The 27,140-nt window shown below is 42.6% G+C and overlaps 1 protein-coding gene across 1 annotated transcript in view; it reads right to left on the bottom strand.

Annotated features, from left to right (window-relative positions):
* Positions 1 to 27,140, bottom strand: part of LOC144687471 (diphosphoinositol polyphosphate phosphohydrolase 2-like) — a 61,522-nt gene that overhangs the window by 15,015 nt on the left and 19,367 nt on the right. Inside the window, exon 2 of the mRNA XM_078553676.1 lies at positions 4,484 to 4,594. Within this exon, the coding sequence (XP_078409802.1) occupies positions 4,484 to 4,594 (111 nt within the window). The remainder of the gene's footprint in view (positions 1 to 4,483; positions 4,595 to 27,140) is intronic.

Genomic DNA, 27,140 nt, shown 5'->3' with positions numbered 1-27,140 from the left:
GGCTAACAGGAAGCAGAGTAGACATAAAATGGGTCTTTTTCCGAATGGCAGAATGTGACAAGTGGTGTGCCACAGGAATCAGTGCTGGGGCCTCAACTTTTTACAATTTATATAAATGACTTGATGAAGGAACCGAAGGAATGGTGGTTAAATTTGCTGACAACAAAGATAGGTAGGAAAGTAAATTGTGGAGAGGACGTAAGTAGGCTACAAAGTGAAAGATAGGTTAGGTTAAATGAGCAGGCAAAGATCTGGCAAATGGAGTATAATGTGGGCAAAAGCAGGGAGGTTATGCTTCAGTTGTACAGGGCATCAGTGAGACCACATCTGGAGCAGTGTACACAGTACTGGTCTCCTTATTTAAAGAAAGATGTAAATGCGTTAGTAGTTCAGAGGAGGTTTACTAGACTAATACCAGGAATGGGTGGGTTGTCTTATGAGGAAAGGCTGGCCAGGTTAGGCTTGTATCCACTGGAATTTAGAAGTGCAAGAGGCAACTTAATTGAAACCTTTAAGATTCTGAGGGCTCTTGACAGGGTGGATGTGGAGAGGATGTTTCCTCTTGTGGAAGAATCTAGAACTAGGGGTCACTGTTTAAAAATAAGGAGTCGCCCATTTAAAACAGAGATGATGAGAAATCTTTGAGGGGTGAGTGTCTTTGGAACTCTCTTCCTCAAAAGGTGGTGGAAGCAGAGTCTTTGAATATTTTTAAGGCAGAGCTAGACAGTTTCTTGATTAACAAGGGGTGAAAGGTTATTGGGGTACACAGCAATGTGGGGATGAGGTTACATTCAGATCAGCTGTGATCTTATTGAATGATGGAACAGGCTTGAGGGGGCCTAGTGGCCTACTCCACTGCTAATTCGTATGCACCACTCACGACTGATGTGGCAGGACTGCAGAGCTTAGATCTGATCCATTGGTTGTGGAATTGCTCAGCTCTGTCTATTGAACTATGTTTCCACTGTTAGGCACGCAAGTAGTGCTGGGTTGCAGCTTCACCAGGTTGACACCTCATTTTAGGTATGCCTGGTGCTGCTCCTGGCATGCCCTCCTGTACTCCTCATTGAGCCAGGGTTGATCCCCCAGCTCGATGGCCAGGAGTGGGGGATATGTTCGGCCATGAGGTTACAGATTGAGATCAAGTACAATTCAGCTGCTGCTGATGGACCACAGCACCTCATGGATGCCCAGCTTCAATTTGCTAGATCAGTTTGAAATCTCTCTCATTTAGCACAAGCTAATTTTGGTGACGGACACTGAAGTCCCCTACCCAGAGTACATTCTGTGCCCTTGCCACCCTTAGTGCTTCTTCCAAGTGGTGTTCAAGATGGAGGAGTACTAATTTATCAGTTGACTGATTTAGGGTAGGGGGGTTAGGTGGTATCCAGGAGGTTTCCTTGCCCATGTTTGACCTGATGCCATGAGACTTCATGCCGTCCAGAGTCAATATTGAAGACTCTCAAGACAACTCCCTCCTGATTCTATACTACTGTGCTGTTACCTCTGGTGGGTCTTTGTCAGTGGGACAGCACATACCAGTGATGGTGAATGTGGTGCCTGGGACAGAGTCAATCATGGAACCTTACCTTACAGACAGAATGTCAGGCTGTTGCCCGACTAGTCTTTGGGACAGCTCTCCCAATTTTGACACAAGCCCCCAGGTGTCAGCAATGAGGGCTGTGCAGGGTTGACAGGGTTGAGTGTGCCATTGTCACTTCTGGTGCCTAGGTCAATACCAGGTGGTGCATCCGGTTTTCTTTTAGACTTCATAGCAGTTTGATACAACCAGGTGGCTTGCTAGGTCATTTCAGAGGGCAATTAAGAGTCACATGGCTGTGGGTCTGGAATCACAGCCGAGATCAGGTAAGGGTGGCAGATTTCCTTTTCTATAAAGGACATTAGCGAACCAGATGGGATTTTACGACCACCGACAATGGTTTCATGGTCACTATTACCGAGACTAGCTTTTAATTTCAGATTATTATTTGAACTCCGCCACCACCTCCCCCCCGACTGACTACTTCAGTCAGTCATTGGTTCCACTCTTCCATCTTAAGGAGACCTTTGCCAGCTCTCCTGAAGAAAAAAAAAACTTTCTCCCATCTGCATTTTAGATTTTGCTAAACTAGTATTTCTCCATCATCCCATTATATTCCACCTTTATTTGTTGGCATCAAGTCCTCATTAATTGTCTGCTCAAAACTCAACTCATTGTCCTGTGAATTCTCTTTAATCTCTTATCTCCTATCCACCTTACATGAACTTTGAAAATTATGGAGTTCATCCCAAGTATTCCCACCTACCCTAATGTCTTTATATCAGTATTTTCTAAATCTACAGAAGCCAAATTATCCATCCTCTTGAAAGTTCTGACTTAATCTATGATCACATTTTGTAAATCAAACTAAAGATCAATTCTTCTCCTTAGCAGCTTTAACAATCCACTTGATGGCCCCAATGATTTTGAAAAAGTGCAAACAAATTTACAAGGTTAGCACCAGAACAGAGAGGGTATAACCATCAGCAAACAGCTGGGTATCTTTTCCCTTAGAGAGAGAAGACTGATGGGCAACCAGAGATTTTGAAAATTATGAAAGAAATCAATAAATAGACATAGAAAATATGTTGTCACTCATTGAGGAGACCAATACAGGCACCATAAGTAAGATAGTCATTGATATGTTCAATAAGTCATTAAGAAACCTAGGAGAAACTTCTTGAATAGAATGTGGAACTCTACAACAGGGAGTAGTTAGGGCAAATAGCTATAAAAGGGAGAGTTAAGACATGTAGGGAAGGCTGAAGGGTGGAATAAGGATAAGCTGATAGGTCAAGTTGAAGTAATGAAGTAAATAGGGCAGAGGTTCATATGGAGCAAGAGCAGTTGGGTTGAATGGTCAATTTCTGTGCTGCAAATTCTAAGGAATACAAGTACTTCATCAGCTATTTGTTGTCAGTATGTCTCCTCATCTCTCGCACTGCAAAACATGCCTCCAATCTCAGTTATAGCCATTGTAGTACAAAATACTAAATACAATGATCAATGCTCCTGTGAACTTGCCCCAGTTGATCCTTCAAAGCTTGAAAGTGTATATTCCTCCCAATACTGAAATTAACCATCTCCTATTCTAATTCATTCTTTCCCCAGACAAAGTTGAGTGGCTCCTTGCCCCTTTCAGTTTTTCTTCCTCATTTGCAGGCCTTTGAAACTTGCATAAATCAGGAATTAGCGAGTCACTAAAACTATCTTCCTCACTCCTTTCAACCAAGGTGGTATCAAAAACTACTTGATTCTGAATGTTGTAAAACCTTAAATTCCATTAAGTGTGAATTATATCTGGGAAATGTATAGCTTCTTAAAAGGTATTTGACAACATACTGGTTTTAAGATCAGTTACACATTTCAGTTTTTCGGAAAAAAGTTAAATTCTGTGGTGGACCTCCCAATCAAACCTACAAGCTCCTAATTCTAAGAAGTAAAGGTGCCTGAAGTTGAAAGAATGCCAAACCATTGCTACACCACACAGTGGTTTCTGACATTAAGAAGCCCCAAGACTGGAATTATCCTGCTTAAATTGCCATTTGCTTATTAGGGTCTGAAAGTTCTACTGTGGCGGGGAATGCAGGAGCACCTGGCCCAGCACACTTACCTACAGAAATGATTCAACACAAATGATTCAACTCAACATATAGTAAGACTTTACCAGTTACCTTCATAAAAGTTAACACATTGAAATGTATTGGAGTTAATACACAAAAAAATGGTGTTAACAGTTTGGGTTGAATGCATGGCTAGAGAAATTCATGAGCAAGATTATAGCAATCAAATGACATGTACTCCTGTAAACCTCAATGGCGTTTGCTGAACGGTAGGATTTTGAATGTGCTTCTCATGGCAGGCAGGATGAACAGCTGGCAAATTCACTAGACAAAGAACTCAAGAACCAGACTGAAGCACACCAGCAGCAAATTAAAAGCTCACCATTCAGTTTCGGCACTGGCTTTTGAATTATTCAACGAGTTAATCACAGGATTAAGTAAAAGCTTTTACATTTAACTCAGCCATGGCATCCATTTTGACAGGTGTCAAGTACTCGTCAAAGTAATCAACAGAGCAAGACAAAAACAACCAGGCTGGAGAGGCTTATCTGGTGGGTAGTGAAATGCTACATAAACCCATCACAGCCACTAATCAGACAGAAAATGGAACAGGGGAATAGACCTACAAAATATATCACATTGCCAATTTATAGGACATTTAAGAAAATGGGTGGATTATTCCTGTACGTTCTCATGTATTAAGACAGAACACCTTTGTAGACCGTTATATCAGAAGGACAGGTTGCATTAATATAAGAATCAGAAGTGCTAGCATCATAGATGTGCACCAACATGTTTTCAAGAGTAGAAAAAAAAGCAAGGTTTATCAAAGAAAAAGTGGCAAAGTGAGGCAGAAAAGTTTAAGGGACTATGTACCAACCTCTTCATAAACTTCCCTCACTGCTGCACTACCTGGCTCCTCATCGGGCTCCATTCCTCCACCTGGCACAATCCATTGGTCTGGATGACGACTACTACTGACTAGAAGCACCTGGAGGGGAAAAAAAATAACAATTTTACCACCTGTGCTCAGTTACAAATTATAGCGCTCCTGCTGAACAGCACAGAGCTGCTTTGCTGAATTCTTGGTACGTGAAGATCACAAATAAATTGAATGCTATGTTTAAATACACACTTGGTGCCCAGTTTCCACAAGATCCTATTGCCAAGCAACACACTTGAGCTGGGACAGAATGGTTGTAACTGATCTAAATTTGTAAGTCAGTTGCACTCAGTTATCCAGCACTTAAAATTTCAGGAAACCCAAAGTTTAAAACTGGGCACTTAAGGAGTGCAATTTACTACACAAATTCTGATTTCAGTCCAGACTGATTGGAAGGGTTACATGTACAGTCCAGTGCAGTGCAGATTGTTTAAAGTTAGAATTAGTTAATAGCATACCAAGAGGGGCAAGGAATGAAGCTGGTTTATAAGGCCTGTATTCTCAGCACCTTGCTGTATGGTTGTGAAATATGGATGACTTCACAGCATCAAAAGAAAGGCTCAATTTCCATCTTTGCTGTCTGTGGTGCATTATGGGTATATCCCAGAATATGTCCTGTCCCACCAGCAGGACAGGCCCAGCAGAGGTGGCGGCACAGTGGTATACAGTTGGAAGCGAGTTGCCATGGGAGACCTCAGCATTGACTCCGGACTCCATGAAGTCTCATGGCATCAGGTCAAACATGGGCAAAGAAACCTCCTGCTGATTACATGTCACCCCCACCCGATGAATCAGTGCTCCTCCATGTTGAACACCACTTGGAGGAAGCACTGAGGGTGGCAAGGGCACAGAATGTACTCTAGATGGGGGATTTCAACGTCCATCACCAAGAGTGGCTCAGTAGCGCCACTACTGACCGAGCTGGCTGAGACCTAAATAACATAGCTACTAAACTGGGTCAGCGGCAGGTGGTGAGGGAACCAAGAGGGAAAAACACATTTGACCTCATCCTCACCAACCTGCCTGCCGCAGATGCATCTGTCCATAACAGTATCGGTAGGAGCGACCACTGCACAGTCGTTGTGGAGATGAAGAAGTCCCGCCTCCACATTGAGGATACCCTCCATTGTGTTGTTTGGCACTACCATCATGCTAAATGGGATAGATTTCGAACAGATCTAGCAACTCGAAACTGGGCACCCATAAGGCACTGTGGACCAATAGCAGCAACTGAATTGCACTTTAACACAATCTGTAACCTCATGGCCCAGCATTTCCCCACTCTACCATTACCATCAAGCCAGGGCATCAACCCTGGTTCAATGGAGTGCAGGAGGGCATGCCAGGAGCAGCATCAGGCAAACCTAAAAATGAGGTGTCAACCTGGTGAAGCTATAACACAGGACTACTTGTGTGCCAAACAGCAAGTGATAGGCAGGGCTAAGCAATCCCACAACCAACAGATCAGATCTAAGTTCTGCCATCCTGCCACATGCAGTGGCAGACAATTAAACAACTCACTGAAGCAGGAGGCTCCACATATATCCGCGTCCTCAATGATGGGGGAGCCCAGCACATCAGTGAAAAAGATAAGGCTAAAGCATTTGCTATAATCTTTTGCTACAATCTTCAGCCAGAAGTGTCGAGTGAACAATCCATCTTAGCCTCCTCCGGAGGTCCCCAGCATCTCAGATGCCTCAGCCAATTCAATTCACTCTACGTGATATCAAGAAACGGCTGAAGGCACTGGATACTGCAAAGGCTATGGACCCTGACAATATTCTGGCAATAGTACTGAAGACTTGTGCTGCAGAACTTGCCGCGCTCCGAGCCAAGCTGTTGCAGTACACCTACAACACTGGCATTTACCTGGCTATGTGGAAAATCGCCCAGCTATGTCCTGTACACAAAAAGCAAGACAAATCCAACCTGGCCAATTACCACCCCATCAGTCTACTCTCGATCATCAGTAAAGTAATGAAGGGGTCATCAACCGTGCTATCAAGTGGCACTTGCTTAGCAATAACCTGCTCACTGATGCCCAGTTTGGGTTCCGCCAGGGCCACTCAGCTCCTGACTTCATTACAGCCTTTGTTCAAACATGGACAAAAGAGCTAAACTCCCGAGGTGAGGCGAGAGTGACAGACCTTAACATCAAGGCAGCATTTGACAGTATGGCATCAAGGAGCCCCAGCAAAACTGGAGTCAATGGGAATCGGGGGGAAAACTCTCCATTGGTTGGAGTCACACCTGGCACAAAGGAAGATGGTTGTGGTTATTGGAGTTCAGTGGCAAGTAACATTCGCATCACACAAGTGCCAGGCAATGACCATCTCCAACAAGAGAAAGAATCCAACCATTGCCCCTTGATCCAAAAACAAAAAAATGCTGGAAAAACTCAGCAGGTCTGATATCATCTGTGGCGAGAAAGACAGAGTTAACATTGAGTCCATATGACTCTTCTTCAGAGCTAAAGGGAAGTAGAAATGTGGTGAAATATATACTATTTAAAGTGGGTGGAACAGGTGAAGCTGGATAGAAGGCCAGCGATAGGTGGAGGCAAAGGAGAGATTGCAAAAGACGTCATAAACAAAAAATGTCAAAAGTTAATGGTGCTGGTACTGGCTAAAGGAGGTGCTAATGGTGACATTTGAAAGCAGAATGTGATAATGGCCAGACCAGGGTAAGCACGCTGGAAAGAACATGAGCAAGTGACAGATGGCCCTAGTCGGGGTGAGGAATGGACGGTGGTGGGAAGAAAGATCAAAAATAGGCTAAAAGCTGGGGATAAAACAATGAATAAAAATGGAAATAAATTTAAAAATAATAAAAATAAGTGGGAAAAAATAGATGTTAAAAAATAAAAATGAATATTGAAAAAAAGGGGGGGGATCAAAAAGGGGTGAGGATAGAAGAGAGAGCTCATGGTCTGGAGTTGTTGAACTCCATATTAAGTCCGGCAGGCTGTAAAGTGCCTAATCAGAAGGTGAGGTGCTGTTCCTCCAGTTTGCGTTGAGCTTTACTGGAACATTGCAGCAGGCCAAGGACGGACATGTGGGCATAAGGGCAGGGTGGTGTGTTGAAATGGCAAGCGGCAGCAAGGTCTGGGTCATGCTTGCGAACAGACCGAAGGTGTCCCGCAAAGCGGTCACTCAGTCTGCGTTTGGTCTCTCCAATGTAGTGGAGACCGCATTGGGAGCAGCGAATGCAGTAGACCAAGTTGAGTGAAGTGCAAGTGAAATGCTGCTTCACATGAAAGGAGTATTTGGGCCCTTGGAAGATGAGGAGGTGGGGGGGCAAGTAAAGGGCAGGTGTTGCACCTTCTGCGATTGCATGGGAAGGGGCCATGGGAGGGGGTTGAGGTATTGGGAGTGATGGAGGAGTGGACCAGGGTGTCCAGGAGGGAACAGTCCCGGAGTTGGCAGAAATGGCGGAGGATGATCCTTTGAATGTGGAGGCTGGTGGGGTGAAAAGTAAGGACAAGGGAGACCCTATAATGGTTCTGGGAGGAAGAGGAAGGTGTGAAGGCAGAGGCACGGGAGATGAGTCGGACATGGTTAAGGGCCCTGTCAGTCATCGCCCCTTGATGTTCAATGGCATTACCATCACCAAATTCCCCACTATCAACATCCTGGGGATTACCATTGACCAGAAACAGAACTGGACTAGCCATGTAAATACTGTGGCTACAAGAGCAGGTCAGAGGCTAGGAATCCTGCAGCGAATAACTCACCTCCTGACTGCCCAAAGCCTGTCCACCATCTACAAGGCACAAGTCAGGAGTGTGATGAAATACTCCCCACTTGCCTGGATGAGTGCAGCTCCCACAGCACTCAAGAAGCTTGACACCAAAGGACAAAGCAGTCTGCTTGATTGGCACCACATCTACAAACATTCACTCCCTCCACCACTGACACACAGTAGCAGCAGTGTGTACCATCTACAAGATGCACTGCAGGAATTCACCAAGACTCCTTCAAAAGCACCTTCCAAACCCACGACCACTACCATCTAGAAGGACAAGGGCAGCAGATAGATAGGAACATCACACCTGGAAATTCCCCAAGTCACTCACCATCCTGACTTGGAAATATATCGCTGTTCCTTCACTGTCACTGGGTCAAAATCCTGGAACTCCCACCCTAACAGCACTGTGGGTGTACCTACACCACATGGACTGTAGCAGTTCGAGAGGGCAACTCACCACTACCTTCAAGGGCAATTAGGGATGGGCAATAAATGCTGGCCCAGCCAACGAAGCCCACATCCTGTGAATTGGAAAAAAAAAACTTGTGGCAAAACCTGCCTCTCAACAATTATCTTCAGCCATCAGCACAGGACAGCATATCAAGACACCCCATCTGAAAAGGATTTATATGCTGCATGTCCATTATCATTCACTGATGGGGAAATGTCAGGAAAAAAGGGATGAGGAGACTGTTTATACATTCTTTACCAAATTCTAGGTCTGGAGAAGGCACAAAAGAAGCAAGCTTGAAAAACACAGGCAGTGCACTGGTACACAAAGCTCTTCTGGAGTTGAGAGACAGGACACATTACAAGAACATAGGGAGCCTTGTATATCTGACCACAGAGTGCTTAATGCCTTTACAAGATACTGCACAAATAACAAACATTCTCAGTTCCACCACAGATTAAGTACACTTTTAAGCACAGTTTTACAAACTTTAAAAAAAATCATTGGCATCAGATTCATATCACAGTGCTGAGAAGCCTTTCAACTGGAGTGCTAATACAATTATAAACCCATTGGTGAGTATTGACACCACCCACAGTCCAACAGCCCTGGAGGGAAAAGAGTATTCAAGATAGGAGGCCACTTTATAAATCCTCTCCTTAAATCCATACACGGCGCTACTGGAAAATTTGGCAGAATTGAGTGCCCATTTGTCCTTATTTTTTCCTTCAAATGGAAACATGGAACTGGCAGATGTGGTTAATAGAAATGGAGAAACTCTAATTTGAATATACTGTAACAATTGCAGTGACAACCTAACCCCCACTACTTATACAGCACTTTTAACACTGAAATATCCCAAGGTGCTTCAACAAAGTGTGAAGCTGGACGTTGCACAATTTTAGGGGCGAGATAGGGAGGAAGGCTGAAGAAGTTGAGTTTGAGAAAGTGTTTGGAGATGGACAGAGATTTAGCATTACAATTGTATTCTGGAAGAGAATTCTAAAATACAATGGTGTGATATTGCAGCTGAAGGATGTCCTATTGGTTGAGCAGATGAGGTGGCTGACACAAAAGTGCAGACTCAAAGCTGGGGCGCAAGGCTTCAGGAAAACCATCGGGGGGGGGCGGGATTTAAAAACTAGGGCTAAGATTTGGAAATGAATAGTCAATGAAGACAGGCATTAGATGGAGAATAAGACTTTAAGACTTGGTCCTGTATGAACAAGTTCAGGAACAGACTGTTGGATGAAACATATAGATTTTTGTGCCAATCATCAAGTCTGAAATGAGACTTTGCATTGCAGTTCCACGATGCAAAATTCCTGCAAGGGTTGGTCTTTGTTCTGCTAACAATGAATTTAGGGTTTATTTACCAACAGCAGCGCAGAGTAGACAGCCTGCCTAATTCTTATTACAGGCAAAACAAGGACAAGTAGTTAGTGGCACTATGGAGTAACAGCAGCCCCTGACTACAGCACAAAAACAAGAGGTCAGTTCCAGGTCTAGTGAAAGAGCACGCTGTATAACAGGGACCCGCAATCTTTGGGCTTGTAACTGCTCCTCTGATCAGGGGAGTAGAACCATGGTGTCTAAGGAATCTAAACTTGTAAAAGAAAATTAAGAGAAATATTGATCTCATTGTATATTGTGTGGACTATACAACGGTTAGATATCCTAGAATTGAGGATGGAGTGGTAGTGGCAGGGAAGAGAAAAACAATAAGGGTAAACTTAGGAGGGCATTTTCTTGACAGGAGTGAGAAACTGAACATTTTAAAATGAAAGTCAGCATGAAATACCAACGCAAAGTATTTCAACACATTTGCTCAAGTGGGCTATTGAATGAATTGAAGGCACACATGTTTCATAGGAATATATTAACAAAAGTAATTTGAACCCACAATGGAGGTAAAGTTCACATCAAAGCAGATAGTGGTAAATTACCAGTCGAATATCAGGGCAGTCTCTTTGTAGAGCCCTTTCTTAATCCTTAGACTGATGCAGCAGAGAGAGGTCACTGAGCCTATCCCACTTGTGCCAGCTCTTTGGCACAGCTATCCAATTAGTCTCACCTCCATTCTTTTCTCAATGCTCTGTGCCCTGTAAATGATTCCAAATCAAGTATTTATTCAATTCTCTTTTGAAAGTAACTACTGAATCTGCTTTCAACAGGTTTTCAAGCAGAGCATTCCAGATCACAACTCCTTGTTGCAACTGCATAGCAGCTGCTGACAGTGGTATTTGCCACTAATAGGATGCTGCCATTAAGCCAAGACATTCTGCCCATCACACAAATTAGTAACCTGGTATATGAATTTCAGTGCCAATGAGAGGCTAGGTCGTACATCCCAAAGACTGGCGGATCGTATCAAACAGCATGTCCCCTCCACTTTTCACAGCGGGCAAGGCACAGACCAACCAGCCCGTATTTGCAAAACTCAGAACAGTCTCCAATCTTAGATGTGATTCTGTGATTGGACAACATTTGCCAAGTAATCCTCAATGTGCTTAAAATTACACTGACAACCAATTTAAGATGGTCAGTCAGGGTCGCAATGTGGCACATTTGCATGTACTGGAAGCTACATATATTAATACACAGGGCCCTGTTCATTTGCAGACAGAAAGAACATGTACACACATTGCACCTGTTTCAGCTAAACAAAATAAGTGATGATCATTTGCTGGTTCACTCCTCAGGGCAATGCCTTGACCAGTCAAGCTGTTTGGTTTAAATTTCAAACAATGCTTGGCTTTTAACTGTCAGTCACCATTAAGTGGTGCATTCTCCATGGCAATGCCTTTACCAATCATAGTCCACTTGCCAACCAATCAGCATTCTCTTCCCCTACAGCATAAAGTTGTTGCTTTCCCGGACACTGGTTTTTTTGCGATTTGTCCTGATGAGTGCATGGCGAAAAGCTTCAGATGTCTTTTTTCAGCAATACATTACTGTTTGTGGGAGTTTGCTGTGTGAAAATTTCCCTTCCTTTTAAAAATATTCTTTCACAGGATGTGGGCATTGCTGGCTAGTCCAGCATTTATTGCCATCCCTAATTACCCCCTAAGATGGTGGTGAGCCAGCTTCTTAAACTGCTGCAGTCCATGTGGTGTAGGTACACCCACAGTGCTGTTAAGGAGGGAGTTCCAGGACTTTGTACCAGTGACAGTGAAGGAACAGCAATATAGTTCCAAGTCAGGATGGTGTGGGGCGGAACTTGCAGGTAGTGGTGTTGCCATGCATCTGCTGCACTTGTCCTTCTAAGTGGTATAGGTCATGGGTTTGGAAGGTGCTGTCGAAGGAACCTAGTCTCATTTCCTACATTACAACAGTGACTACACTACAAAAAACAACTTCAATGGCTGTGAAGCATAAGAGATGTCGGATGGTCATGAGAAGCATCACATAAATTAATGTCTTTTATAATTGAACTCCCTCACCCCTGCACTGTGCTAGCAAATCTCTTCTGCACCCCCTCCAACACCATGACATCCTTCCTAAAGCATGGTGTTCAGAGTAGGACAGCCAAGGCCTAGCTAGTGATTTATAGATGGTTAACATTAATTTCTTGCTTCTATACTCTATTCCTTCATGAACAAAGCTCGGGACTCCATATGGTTGAACAGCCATCTCAACATCATCTGACACCTTGAATGATTTGTGAACATACACCACCACCTCCCAGGTTTTCCTGTACCTGCATCCCCTTTAAAATTGCACCATTTTCATATTGCCTCTTATTCTTCCTACCATATTGTGTCACTTCACACTTCTCTACATTAAATTTCATCTGCCATGATGCTGCCCACATCAGCAGTCTATGCCCTCCTGAAACCTTAGTAGCCTCTTCTATTTCCTGCAATCCCAGGTTTTATGTCATCTGCAAATTTTGAAATTATACCCTGTATACTAAGTCCAGCTCATTAATATGTATTAAAAACATATCCTGATACCGATCCCTGCAGAACACTACTGTATCTTACCCTCCAGTCTGAAAAACAACTTTATTACATGATACTTTAATCAAACATCTTTTGAAATATGCTTTTTGTCTGTGCACATTACCCTCATCAACACTTACTTCAAAAACGTTAATCATGTTAGTCAAACTTGATGCCTTTAACAAATCCATGTTGACTCCCACTGATTTGCCCATACATCTCCAAATGCCAATTAATTTTGTCCTAGATTAATGGATCCAAGGCCCGGGAGTTGCAGGATTTATTCTGCTCCTTATTTTAAAAAAAATGAGGATTGTAAATATTCCATCCCTCAGTGCTCTGGCACAACCAAAGATGATTCAAAAACTGTGGTCCAAGCCTCTGCAATCTACACCCTTACTTGCCTCAGTATCTTAAGATGCATCCCATCCAGACAACTTTTCAACTTTGAAAACTGCCAACCTTAAGTACCCCTTTATTTTTATCCCTTCCAATCGTCATGGGCTGTGGATAAGTTGTGTGCAATATGCAATGGTTAGAATTTGATGCAATTGGCAGTCAGACTCAGGGTTTGCATCAGACTTCTGCTGCCATCATTACAATACCGCTTTAAGATGTCACCAGTCCTGTACAAGGGATTTTATCCTTAGAATGATTTAATTTAAACTGTGTGAAACTTGGGATGTTTTAACATTGCATTTTGCATCTTATATTAAAAAATGCTCATGCGCAGCTATGTAAAATATACAAGGAAAAGGCCAGTCAAAATACTATTACTGGCAGACACACACCTGGACAAAAAAAAAATACATTGATCAAGCACGCTCCAAGTGCTAGAAATAATTAACATGCATCATGGGGCCACTAATCAACAATTTAATTAGGATAGTCCTAACACAAATACCACATCCAAATGAGGTGTCAGCTGTGGCTCAGTTCATAGCACCCTCGCCTTTGAGTCAGAGGGTTGTGGGTTCATGTCCCACTCCCGGAAACCAAGAACTGTGATTGTACTCGAAAGAAGTTGCAATCTGTGACTGTTGATAACTCGAAAGAGGATCCAAATGCCACAGGTGGCCACTGGTTTGCCTGTCTCTCTCTCTCTGGTGCATTGATGGAGGGTATCCAAGTCTCAGACAGATTGCATCGATTGGATAGAAAAATCTGATATTGTGGAAATACCAATTTAGTTTAAACCCAGCTGGAACAAATATAGTTTCAAAACTCATAGGTAGGACTATCTACACAATTCCAAAGACTAACCAGGAGGAGAGATCAACCCCCCAAATATTTCTACATCTCTTGGAAATATTACTTGGTGTATCCTGCCAGGGTACCAGAGCTTTGAAATGAAGTTACTGATGTGTTCAGGTATTATTGATAGAAATGTTTTTAAACAGTACTGCTCCTACACCAGCCCTGCAGGATCCCAAGGTTTTATACACTTGATCTTAAAAAAGGGAGGGATGGGGGGAGAAACTAGGCAGGCTGGACGAATTGAGGAGCTGAGACTATTTCATAAATGTGATACCGTACAATCCACAAGAGGAAAATTCAACCATGACATTCATGCACAATTGTCAGTTTTCCACTGTTTATTTGCCAAATTCCCATCAACATGCATTGGAAACCAAGTCAGCAAAGTTTAAACTCAACAGAAATAGAATGCAACCTATGGCAAGGCAGTATTAATTGCACCAGCTGTGCCACAGTACTGCATGCGTCAGAAGACACACGAAAATAGTATCGCTGTTTATAGGCAGCAGTCAGCTCTTCAATCCACATGTGCCTGAGGAATGTCATACGTTGCACAGAAACACTTTACATAAGCATAACACAATAAATCCTAAATTTTTTTCAGATTTATGCCTATATAAAAAAAAGTAACATTTGATTGGAGTACATCTCATAATACGAAAATGAACTGTTTTAAAACAACTAGATTACAAATCAATCTTACTTCCCTCTTCTAGTACCTCAAGTATGCTGCCACCTCACAAGTCAATGCTCATCTTTCCCACAACTTTGTTTGAAACAGTTTCTGCCCATTACAACACTGAAATGGCCCTAACCAAAATTACAGATGTGACTGTGGCACACAGCATCTTTGTTGTCCTTAACCTATGACACCAACATTCTCATCCAAAAATCTCTCCTCCCATATCCAGCTCAGTCAGATACTTCACTTAGTTCTATGCTTACTTGCCCAATCATAGCCAGATGATCTCCAGCAATGGCTTTCTTCCCCCATGAAGCTCAAGACAATTGTTAAAACTGCTATACGAATGTAAATTGTTATAGTCATCGATCCAAAATAAAATCAGATGACAAAGGAAGAGTTATTGTACCAGAGGGATGGGTTTCATAAATGTGACCTGCAGTTTTCCTAAACTTCTACAAACAGACTTCAAACAGGAAAGTTTCACAGACTTTATGACTATTCCACACACCACCTTGTTGCAAAATTAATTTCCAAAAAGGTGGCAGGCAGTCGACTTCCTTTAAGCTGCCACACAACATCCAACTAGGAGGTATTTGAAAGCAGCCCTTGATGTCTCATTCTTATTTGCTCCATGTGGAGAAGCCCTATTTATCTAATTCCAAAACAGTATATTAACAGTGAGAGCCAAGCATGGCAACAACATGATGCCACTTTCTGGCTCAACATTAGAATACCTACACACAGGGCCACTACTTTTAATTAGCAGTAAGAGGAGGATATGCACGATGATCTCACACCACACTGTACCATTCCCCATCTGTGCCAAATTATTTGTTTCTCACCCAGGAGAAGTGCACAATTGGCATCTCTGGATGTTTGGGGGGGTGTGTGGCTGGTAAAGCACCCAATAGATTTAGCAGTTGCATATGCCATTTTTAAAGATAGTGCTCAGTCTTAGAGCACAAAATACCTCAGGCAAAATTATTCTGTACAGGTCAGTTTCTGCAAGTCAAAATACATTTGCAATTGAGAGAAATACCTCCCCAATATGCACATGAATAGAAGAACACACATTCACATCTAATGTTTTACTCATGGACTTCCCCAGCATTATTCGTTCACATGACAGCAAGCAAGCCAGTCTCTCTGCTGCAGGAAAAAAAGGGGGCAGGAATTGTTAGGATTTTATTCAATGTAATTGGCCTTGGATCATTTGGTTTTCAAACTATCCACTTGATGGGAGAAGGGGCATCCAACTCGCATCTGAGCAGGAAGGATGAGGAGTTGCTGGCAACTACAATCACTGCAGTATTAGACTAAAAATTCTCATAGCCCTTCATGTCATAAAGGATACAGGATCCCAGAGACAATGAAAAAAAAACAGAAATCCCCTGCTGGGCTGCCTCAAATAATGATCTTAAAGATTCTACTGTTGATTTATGGCTAGACAGGACAGTCATAAACTGACCGAATTCCAACTCTTGGAACCGTGTCCGGCTCATCTCCCGCACATCCGCCCTCACAGCTTCCTCTCCCTCCCAGAAACATGATAGGGTCCCCCTTGTCCTCACTTATCTACCCACCAGCCTCCGCATTCAAAGGATCATCCTCCGCCAACTCCAGCATGATGCCACCACCAAACACATCTTCCCTTCACCCCCCCCCCCGCCCCCGGCGGCATTCCGCAGGGATCGTTCCCTCCGGGACTCCCTGGTCCACTCCGCCATCACCCCCTATTCCTCAACCCCCTCCCACGGCACCTTTCCATGCAACCGCAGAAGGTGCAACACCTGCCCCTTTACTTCCCCTCTCCTCACCATCCAAGGGCCCAAACACTCCTTTCAAGTGAAGCAGCATTTCACTTGCACTTCCCTCAATTTAGTCTACTGCATTCGTTGCTCCCTATGCGGTTTCCTCTACATTGAAGAGACCAAACGCAGACTGGTGACCGCTTTGCAGAACACCTTCGTCTGTCTGCAAGCATGACCCAGACCTCCCTGTCGCTTGCCATTTCAACACTGCACCCTGCTCTCATGCCCACAAGTCTGTCCTTGGCCTGCTGCATTGTTCCAGTGAAGCTCAATGCAAACTGGAGGAACAGCACCTCATCTTCCGACTAGGCACTTTACAGCCTTCCGGACTGAATATTGAGTTCAACAATTTTAGATCATGAACTCTCTCCTCTATCCCCACCCCCTTTCCGATCTCCCCCTTTTTTTCCCCAATAATTTATATATTTTTTTCCCCCATCTATTTCCATTATTTTTAAATGTATTTCCATCCATTGTTTTATCTCTACCTTTTAGCCTATTTCGATTCCTTCACCCCCACACCACCCCCATTAGGGCTATCTGTACCTTGCTTGTCCTGCTTTCTACCCTTAATTAGCACATTCCTCAGATAATACCACCACCTTCAACACCTCTTTGTCCTTTTGTCTATGACATCTTTTCGTTATCTCCATCTATCACTGGCCCTCTATCCAGCTCTACCCTCCCCCGCCCTGCAGAGTTTTTCCAGGTATTTTTATTTTGGATTTCCAGCATCCGCAGTTTTTTGCTTTTATCTTATGGAGTGTAGCTGGATAGATGCTAAGTCTCCTACTGGAACAATGCTGATCATCAAACCAGTCTACAGAGAAATGCTGGGAGGGGGAGGCGGGAACTTTGAAGTTTATTTGTTACTTCACTCAATACTCTCTTCAAAAAAAAGCTATTTTGGAAGCTAATATGTGTACACAAAAACAAATGTATGTACTCTATTGGTATGCAAGACATAAAACCATTTCCCTGCTCAGGTTTACGGCAAATGATGGTAGTAATGTTGTAATAGAGGCAACACATTCCAATAAAACAGTATGATAGAAAAGGGCACACAATTCTTAAGGGGAACATGCCATTCAGTATAGTTCTAGTGTGCATAAATTAATCTTCAGACACCAGAGAAAATCCTTTCATAAAGGGTTTGCAGCATGATCAAATGAACAATGCCAGTTCAGTGACTGTCAATCCCCTCACCCCGCCCGCCACCGCACCAGCCTGGTCCCATAGTATAGATCAACATGACCTTTGAGGACATTCATGTGCAAGCCCCTTAGTGACATCTGACACTTGCTCCATGTCCTAACAATCCCAATGAGGAGTAAAAGAGCCCTGCCAAATTTCCCCCTCCCTAACCCAAGGGCTCTAAATCTAATTGCAATAATCCTGATGCTGTTCATGAGAAAATGTCCTGCAGAGCATTAAAGGAATTTGGTGTAAACAACAGTATATTTCACAATTCTTCAGCCTTCAAGAGTATGAATTATCAATGAGAGAGAATGGCAATACGTTTGGTTTACAACATTCCTAGTGGTGACACCAGTGAATCCAGCAGGCTGGAAAATTAGTTCAAGAGGTAGATTTTCCAGAGGTAACCAGTCACTTTGGCTGGATGGGCCAAGTGCTCAGCTCACTTCAGACAAGTAATAACCTTCTCAAACTAATGGTTGAAAAAGTCTGCACCAGGAAACAAATCAACTGAAATTTTAAAAGCAAAGAACTGTGGATGCTGGAAATCCAAAACAAAAATACCTGGAAAAACTCAGCAGGTCTGGCAGCATCGGTGGAGAAGAGCACAGTTGACGTTTCGAGTCCTCATGACCCTTCAACAGAACTAAGTAAAAATAGGAAAGGGGTGAAATATAAGGTTGTTTGGCGGGGGGGGCGGTGTTGGGACAAGAAGAGCTAGGTAAAGAGCCAGTGATAGGTGGCGATAACCAAAAGAAGCCACGGACAAAAGGACAAAGAGGTGTTGAAGGTGGTGATATTATCTAAAGGAATGTGCTAATTAAGGGTACAAAGCAGGACAAACAAGGTACAGATAGCCCTGGGGTGGGGTGAATTTTAAACTCCCTCTTCACCATGGATGTCCAATCCCTCTACACCTCCATCCCCCACCAGGATGGTCTGAGGGCCCTTAGCTTCTTCCTTGAACAGAGGCCCCAACAATCCCCATCCACCACTACTCTCCTCCGTCTGGCTGAACTTGTTCTCACACTGAACAATTTCTCCTTTAACTCCTCTCACTTCCTCCAAATAAAAGGTGTGGCTATGGGTACCCGCATGGGCCCCAGCTATGCCTGTCTCTTTATGGGGTATGTGGAACATTCCTTGTTCCAGTCCTACTCCGGCACCCTCCCACAACTCTTTCTCCGGTACATCGATGATTACTTCGGTGCTGCTTCATGCTCTCATCGGGACCTGGAAAAATTTATTAATTTTGCTTCCAATCTCCACCCCTCCATCATTTTCACATGGTCCATCTCTGACACTTCTCTTCCCTTCCTCGACCTCTCTGTCTCAATTTCTAGTGATAGACTGTCCACCAATATCCATTACAAGCCTACCGACTCCCACAGCTACCTCGACTACAGCTCCTCACACCCCGCTTCCTGTAAGGACTCCATCCCATTCTCTCAGTTCCTTCGCCTCCATCGCATCTGTTCTGATGACGCTACCTTCAAAAACAGCTCCTCTAACATGTCCTCCTTCTTCCTTAACCGAGGTTTTCCATCCACGGTCGTTGACAGGGCCCTCAACCGTGTCCGGCCCATATCCCGCGCATCCACCCTCATGCCTTCTCCTCCCTCCCAGAAACATGATAGGGTTCCCCTTGTCCTCACTTATCACCCCACCAGCCTCCGCATTCAAAGGATCATCCTCCACCATTTCCGCCAACTCCAGCATGACGCCACCACCAAACACATCTTCCCTTCACCCCCCCCGGCGGCATTCCGTAGGGATCGTTCCCTCCGGGACACCCTGGTCCACTCCTCCATCACCCCCTACTCCTCTACCCCCACCTATGGCACCTCCCCATGCCCACGCAAAAGATGCAACACCTGCCCCTTCACTTCCTCTCTCCTCACCGTCCAAGGGCCCAAACACTCCTTTCAAGTGAAGCAGCATTTCACTTGCACTTCCCCTAACTTAGTCTACTGCATTCGTTGCTCCCAATGCAGTTTCCTCTACATTGGAGAGACCAAACGCAAACTGGGCGACCGCTTTGCAGAACACCTGCGGTCTGTCCGCAAGAAAGACCCAAACCTCCCTGTCGCTTGCCATTTTAACACTCCACCCTGCTCTCTTGCCCACATGTCTGTCCTTGGTTTGTTGCATTGTTCCAGTGAAGCCCAACGCAAACTGGAGGAACAGCACCTCATCTTCCGACTAGGCACTTTACAGCCTTCTGGGCTGAATATTGAATTCAACAACTTTAGATCTTAAACTCCCCCTCCCCCCATCCCCACCCCGTTTCTTCCCCCACCCTTTTGTTTTTTTTTTCAATAATTTATATAGATTTTTCTTTTCCCACCTATTTCCATTATTTTTAAATCTACAACTAATACCTTGTTAGTCTTTCCACCCCACCCCCACTAGAGCTGTACCTTGAGTATCCTGCCATCCATTCTTAATTAGCACTTTTCTTAGATAATATCACCACCTTCAACACCTCTTTGATCCTTTTGTCTGTGACATCTTTTGATTATCTGCTCCTATCACTGCTTGCTTGTCCCTACAACCACCCCACCCTCAACTTCTCTCTCCTTCCGCCCCCCTCCTTAAACCAGCTTATATTTCACTTCTCTCCTAACTATACTTCAGTTCTGTTGAAGGGTCATGTGGACCTGAAACGTCAGCTCTTTTCTTCTCCACCGATGCTGCCAGACCTGCTGAGTTTTTCCAGATAATTCTGTTTTTGTTATGTACAGATTAGTTGGTTTTACTGTAGCAACAGTTTGACACAAATCATTCCGCCATAGGTTTCAAGCCCAACTCTAGGACTTCAGTGCCATACTGAGTGTGGTATTGTCAAATGTCTCCTCTTTTGGATGAATTGTTAGACAGAAACCAATGTGGCTGTGCCAGTCAAGACAACATTATCTAAAGAACAAAGTTCAGCTGCTCTCCTGGCCAATCTCTCCCTCGACCCTCAGCACTGAAACTGATTAGTTGGTCATTCTGTCCATTACTAAATCCTTCCTGTGTCTGCAGCAGTAACTACACTTCAAAAATAATTTCAAAAAAGGGAACTATACAAATGGGTTGGAGGAGGATGTTCAACAACATGAGGGTTAAGTAGACCACCTTTAAAAAGGAATAAATAATGTTCAACATTCAGCCAAATACACACTTAAAATCAGCAATTTCTGACCAATCCAGCCAAGTGGATTAACAAATTAAAAATGGGGGAAAAAAAGATCTACTAATCCTACAGGGAGAAGGGAGAGAACATTCACAGATGAATATGCAGACACGTGTTAATAGAGTAATCAGAAGGGCCAAGAGAACATCAAAAAAATCTGAGGGCATCACATTCAAGCTCTAATCCATTCATCAGTAGGGGTTTCTAGCTAATTTTCAGCAGAAGAAATCATGTGCTCCCATGCACCAATTTTAGCCACCCACTGCTGGGGCTGGTGAAGTCATTCAAGTTAAATGATCTCAATCAACTTGGGGCCATCCTGGTTTCCAAGGACATCAGGTTTTACTAATCAAGCCACCCAAAACTAGGTTACAGTTGAAGTATTTAAAAGCAAACTTTAGGCTGAAACTTCCTAAAATAGGAGAGGTTGATAATTTCTGAAGCAAGCCTTATGAGAGGAGCCATTCCACTCAGGACAGCAAATGTTACTGCTGCTGCATCAGGACGACAGGTCAGTGATATTTCTTCACTCTCCCCGCTCCATGGAGTTCACGCGCAGGCATATTTTCATTTATGAAATTGCTGGATGGACATCACACCAATTTCAGTGATTGACCCATCCTTAAATACATAAAAGATAAATAGCCAATCTTATAAAAAGTACCCCATGTTTTGTAACCTTAAATTGGCACACAAACACTAAACTAGAACTAAAAATCTTTGAAGGTATTGAAACCACTGACTAACATAGTTGATGAATATTTTGTACACAATATACTGCAGCTCCAAAACCAGTCAAACCATAAAGAACCAGTTTCCAGTTACACATCATTGACACCAAACCTTCAATCTCTAAGTACTGACACCTGTTTGTGTATATACACAGTCAACATGTGCAATAGCCTCTTTTTTTAAAAAAGGATATAATTGAACTAGAGTTGTCCATGACAACTACCTACACAGACTTGCTCACCACTCATGTCACTTTTGTGATGTGCATATAAAACTTTGCCTAAACAACTTGTTAGCATTGTGATACATTGAACGGGTAGGTCAAACCTTTCTAAGTTGTAACAGAATCACCATCCAGGTGATGCAGCCTTTGATAAAATGTGCAACATGCTTGCTGGTGAGTCACAAGTTCCACCCTTTCTTTATCTGGATGTTTTGTTGATTGGATCATAAAGGCTAATAGTTTTATTGAACCATCTGCTTTTGCAGCTCCCCCGCAGTGTTTTCCTCTTCCAAATGCAGTGACTCATTCTAGTTTATGGTCTAAAAGGGATTGGCAGTCATGTCTCAACCTCACCCAAGTGGCTATCCTCCAGTGAAAGTCTGAGCAAATCTGCCAAACCTGTTCCTATCCACATCTAAAATTCACAGCCACATTTTTCAATGAGCACAAGAAAGAAAAATCAGGAAGAGCCTCATGCTGCTTCTTACCCATGAAGTCCAGGATTGAAGGAGTCAATTAGTATGTCAGCGTTCAGTCGGGTGGACAATGGAAAAATCATACATCCTAAGGTAATGTACTACACCTACCCACAGAATCTGTGAGCCACAGCAGACCTGACACAAGTAGCCTAAAGAGATGAGTTTGAGAATGGGTGTAGGGCACAGAAAGGCAGGAGCCACGCACTTAAGACTTCAGTTTATCCAGGTGTGAAATGACAAATGGGAGTTGTGGTCTGAAGCATTTCACTTGTAGCATTAGCTAATTTGAGATTTAAAGGGGGGAGGAATCTCCCCTCCTTACCTGGTGATTTCTGAGCCTGGAACGGAGGAGAATACACGCACACAGTCTAACAATCTTGTTGATCTGGGCACAGATGGCAAAGGAAACAATGAGCCATTGACAGTCAGTGATCTGATCATACACTCAAGTTCCTCGTTTGACCAATCATCAAGTTAAGATTTAAGGGCCCAATTCCTTCCCTAAACCTCGCTGCTTCTCTCTCCTCCTTAACAACACTCAATACTTTCTTCTTTCAAACGCTTAGTCACTAAGTGGCTTGGTTAAAGCTCCTTGGAATGCTTTACTATGTTAAAGGATGCATATAAATGCCAGTAACTGTTGCAGTAGAATGATGTAGAACCAAGCGGAGTTAAAAAGCTCTAGACAGACATCACATTTAAAAGATCAAAATCAAACTAAAGAAATTAAGAGGCACTCTTGTCTTAGCTGTGGCTCAGTTGGTAGCACTTTCACTTCAGAAGGTTGTGGGTTCAAAACCCACGACAGGATTGGTGCAAAAAATAAAATCAAGGCTCATCCTCCTGTGCTAGTACTGAGGGAGTGCTGCCTTTTGAATGGGACATTAAGCCAAGGACCCAACAACCCTCTCAGGTGGGCCTTAAAAGACCCACAATAGGGCTATTGCAAAGAGCAGGAGAATTCTTACTGGAGTCTTTGCCAACATTTAACCCTCAATTTTTAAAAAAAATTACAAAAAGAGATTCTGATCATTACCACGCTACTGTTTGTGGGAGTTTGCTGTGTGCAAATTGGCTGGAGTTTCTCATTACTATTGTTAAATCAAAAGTGCTTTACAACCAATGATATACTTTGGGACATCCTGTAGTTGTGAAAGGTACCATATAAATGCAAGCTTTCTTTATTACAATTTCTGTGGCTTTGCTACTTTTGATAAATAAATGTACACATTAAAATTGGTATGAAAACATTAAAATTAAAAACTGCAAAAACGTATAGATTATGTGGAATTTTTAAACCCTAAGTGAATTCAGAGTCACGTTACAGACAAGTCAATCCCAGTGTTTGCTGAAACGGGAACACTTCTGACACATGCATTTAGTTGAGTGAAAGATCCACGAGCTGACCTGATAAGCTTCAAAATCCAATTTAGTTTAAAAACTTTGTGCAACCATTTAATACTTGGTCACTATCTAAACTTCTAGATTCTGTATGGAACGCCCTGAAGAGCACTGGTCGTCTTGGCCTGGCCACCCCTTAAATCAATACCAAAAACATACCAGTCTCTCTCACTACTGTTTATGGGGTCTTTCTGTACACTTATTGACTGCACTTCAAAAGTAATCTATTGGGTGTGAAGAAGCACTGATTCCCTGACATGAAAGATAAATACCAACCCTTTTGAAAGAGGCACTGTTACATACAAGTCACAAACTTGGTTGTACATTCCTTCATTGCCACCAGTTAATATTCTTAAATTTCCGACCAAACACCTTTGTGGAAACACTATCATCCTAGGGGCTACAGTGGCTCAATGAGATGGCCAACCATCTTAGTGACAGAATGACTAGGGAAGAGCAATAAATGCACAGTATTCAACATCAAACTAAACAAAAACATTAAAACAGTAAAGTGTTGACATCAGCTGTAGAATGGGCCAGGAATCAATAGCTTCACAAGAGTGCAATTCACATCAGGAAACACTTTAGTTATTTCGCGGGCTATGAATCACATTTTTGGGTGCCAGGTTCTGCAGATACTTGCTCATAAGCACGTATGCAGAGCTATCCCAAACTGGTCAACTTTGAAGTGGTTCAAGAAAATGAACCATTTATTTTATTTCTTCTGGCATGTATTAAGATTGTACTTGAGCTAGAAATGCTCCAAAATGATTTGCTTCATAATTCAATTTAGATCTACACAATTAGATCACATACAAGTTGACATCAATTCAGATACAGGAGACATCAATTCAGATACAGGAGATCACAATATTCCACAAACTGCCAATGCAGCCTCCCTAGTGGTGCGGAATGGACTCCAGTCACTGGCCGAGCCTACTGCACCAATTGGTAACATTACGGCATAAAGTTCACTGTACATTACTACTTCAAACCCAAGTTGGCATCGTTCATGGCATGATCCAGCAATTATTGCTGTTCCTTAATAAACTCTATATATTCTATTGGAAGTGTTATGAAGATTATCCATACAAGTATCATAGAAATATAGAAAATGGGAGCAGGTGGTGGTCATTCGGCCCTTTGAGCCAGCTCCACCATTCAATATGATAATGGCTGATCCTTCATCTCGATGCCATACTCCTGCTCTCTCCCCATATCCTTCAGAGTCTAGAAATCTATTTCCTTCTTAAATATATTTAGTGACTTGGCCTCCACAGCCTTTTCTGTTAGAGAATTCCACAGGTTATTCGCCCCCTGAACGAAGAAGTTTCTCCTCATCTCAGTCCTAAATGGCCTACCCCATATCCTGAGATTGTAACCCCTTGTTCTGGACCCCAGTCTGTCCAGCCCTGTCAGGATTTTATAAATTTCAATGAGATCTCCTCTCATTCTTCTAAACTCCAGTGAGTACAGGCCTAGTTGGTTAAATCCGGTATCAAATACAAAAAAATCCAGATCCTATAAACATGAATATGATCTTAATTTACTTGTTGGAAGTGCACATTTTGCCTTTACTTCAATCAAAATTGAAAACTTAGCAAGTAGAGAATCTCCAACCATCTTAACATGCCATAATTTTACAAAAATCAAAATGATAGAAGTCTGAAATACAAACTGAAAATGGTGAAAATACTCAGGTCATTCATCATCAATGGAGACTGAAAGAGTTAACATTAAGTTCAAAAGCAATTGTAATGCTGTTGAATGTCATGGGGAAAGTGGTTAGACTCATGTTGGGGATGGTCATTGGCTGGCACTTAGGTGGCAAATAACATTCACGCCATACCTAAGCCCAAGCTTGAATGTTGTTCGATTCTTGCTGTTTTGAGATGAAGCAGGAAAGTAAGTTAATTAACTTGGGACTGAAAGCTCATTGTATTATTTAAAATAGATTTTCAGCTAATTTTGTCCACTATATCCCATAAACCAATACTGCAAGCAAAACAAGCCAGGTATGTGTTTCAAGACTGCCCAGATGACACCAAATTGGAGAAGTGAGCTAGTCATCTCAACTTCATGCACCTTGAGCATTTGAACAATTACCACAAACATAAGCTTAGTTCTTCACATCTCAAAAGGAAACATTACATAGCGTCAGTCACAGGATTAAACTTTGTAATTAAAAGAGCACAAGGAGTTTTGATTAGCAGTACAGATTTGAACAGAAAAATTGGCTTCTCAGTGTTGCTTAAAGTTGCAGATCAAGTAGCTTAGATTGTGAACCAAAGCAAGCCAAATAAAAGAGTATCCAACATTTCAAAATTATACGACATGATCAGCGCTTAATAAATGGATACCATAATTGAGAATACATGGCTTCACTGAAATCACTAGATCTAGTTTACACCATTAAAAATTTACAGTACAGAATGATGGAATGCATTCTACCCCAAAATCAAGGCACCGACCATAATTCACTTGTGGGAAGTGAATCATCCAATGGCTCCTGACCAAATATCCTATTTAGAGAATACTCTGTAAACAGTTGAAATAGCTTAACCTGTAATTTGAACCTGGCACATAACACTCAATTTAAAAAAAAAAGTCTCTGGAGTAAATTGAAGTTAACATTTACATGACTGGAATTAGGTACAATATAAAAAAGTTACTCAAGTTCCAGCATTTTCAATCACTGTGCCATGTGCCAATTTATCACTGGAAAAAAAAACACCACCTCCTCACCCCAGAGAATTGTAGCCTATCCAGGATTGCTCAAGCGGAGGGAAGGATAATTACCTCTTTAGATGTGCAATTCATCTTTATCTACTCTGAAATTTGGCACCAGCTAGTGCTACCAATATTTTAGCACATACAGATATTCTTATTGTTATCAGGGGCCAAAGAACTCACCTCAGCTACACCCAATCCCAGTGAGTGCTGAGGCCCAATAAAAGACAGAATGTCAAAGTCCTAAGTGTCACTCAATGTTGGCACTTCCTTGGAGCTGATCGCTTCCAAGGTAATTTTCAGACAGCCCGTACTGGGTGTAACTGGATTTCTTAAGCATCCCACTCAGTATAACAGTCATTCCTTTATGACTATATTTTATGAACACTCAAAATTTCTCAACTCTTATCAAAAGTTGGTAAGAGATATTTTGTCATTAACAATCACAAAATGACTATTACATTTAGCATGTTCATGCAGGTATGCTGGCCCTACTATGAAGGGCTTTGCTTTCTATACAGGCAATGTGGGAGTCCTTAATGTAGTACCAAGCACACAGGCATACAACGCCTGCTTCATTTAATATGGCAAGTGTTAAATGCGTAACTGCTGCTGTTCAAGTTTCAATTAGTTAAAAAATCAGCTATCATGTTTGGAACAGTGTTGCAGAAAACAAGAAAACAAGTGCTAAGATGAGAAAAATCAGAAAAAAACTACTTTGTTTACAATTGTCGAATGCATGAGGTTTAAAATGTAATA

Source organism: Cetorhinus maximus, chromosome 12 (genome assembly GCF_964194155.1).
Source record: "Cetorhinus maximus chromosome 12, sCetMax3.hap1.1, whole genome shotgun sequence".
NCBI lineage: Eukaryota > Metazoa > Chordata > Chondrichthyes > Lamniformes > Cetorhinidae > Cetorhinus > Cetorhinus maximus.
Note: the sequence above shows the minus strand (reverse complement) of the source record. Positions and strands in the feature narration are given on the sequence as shown.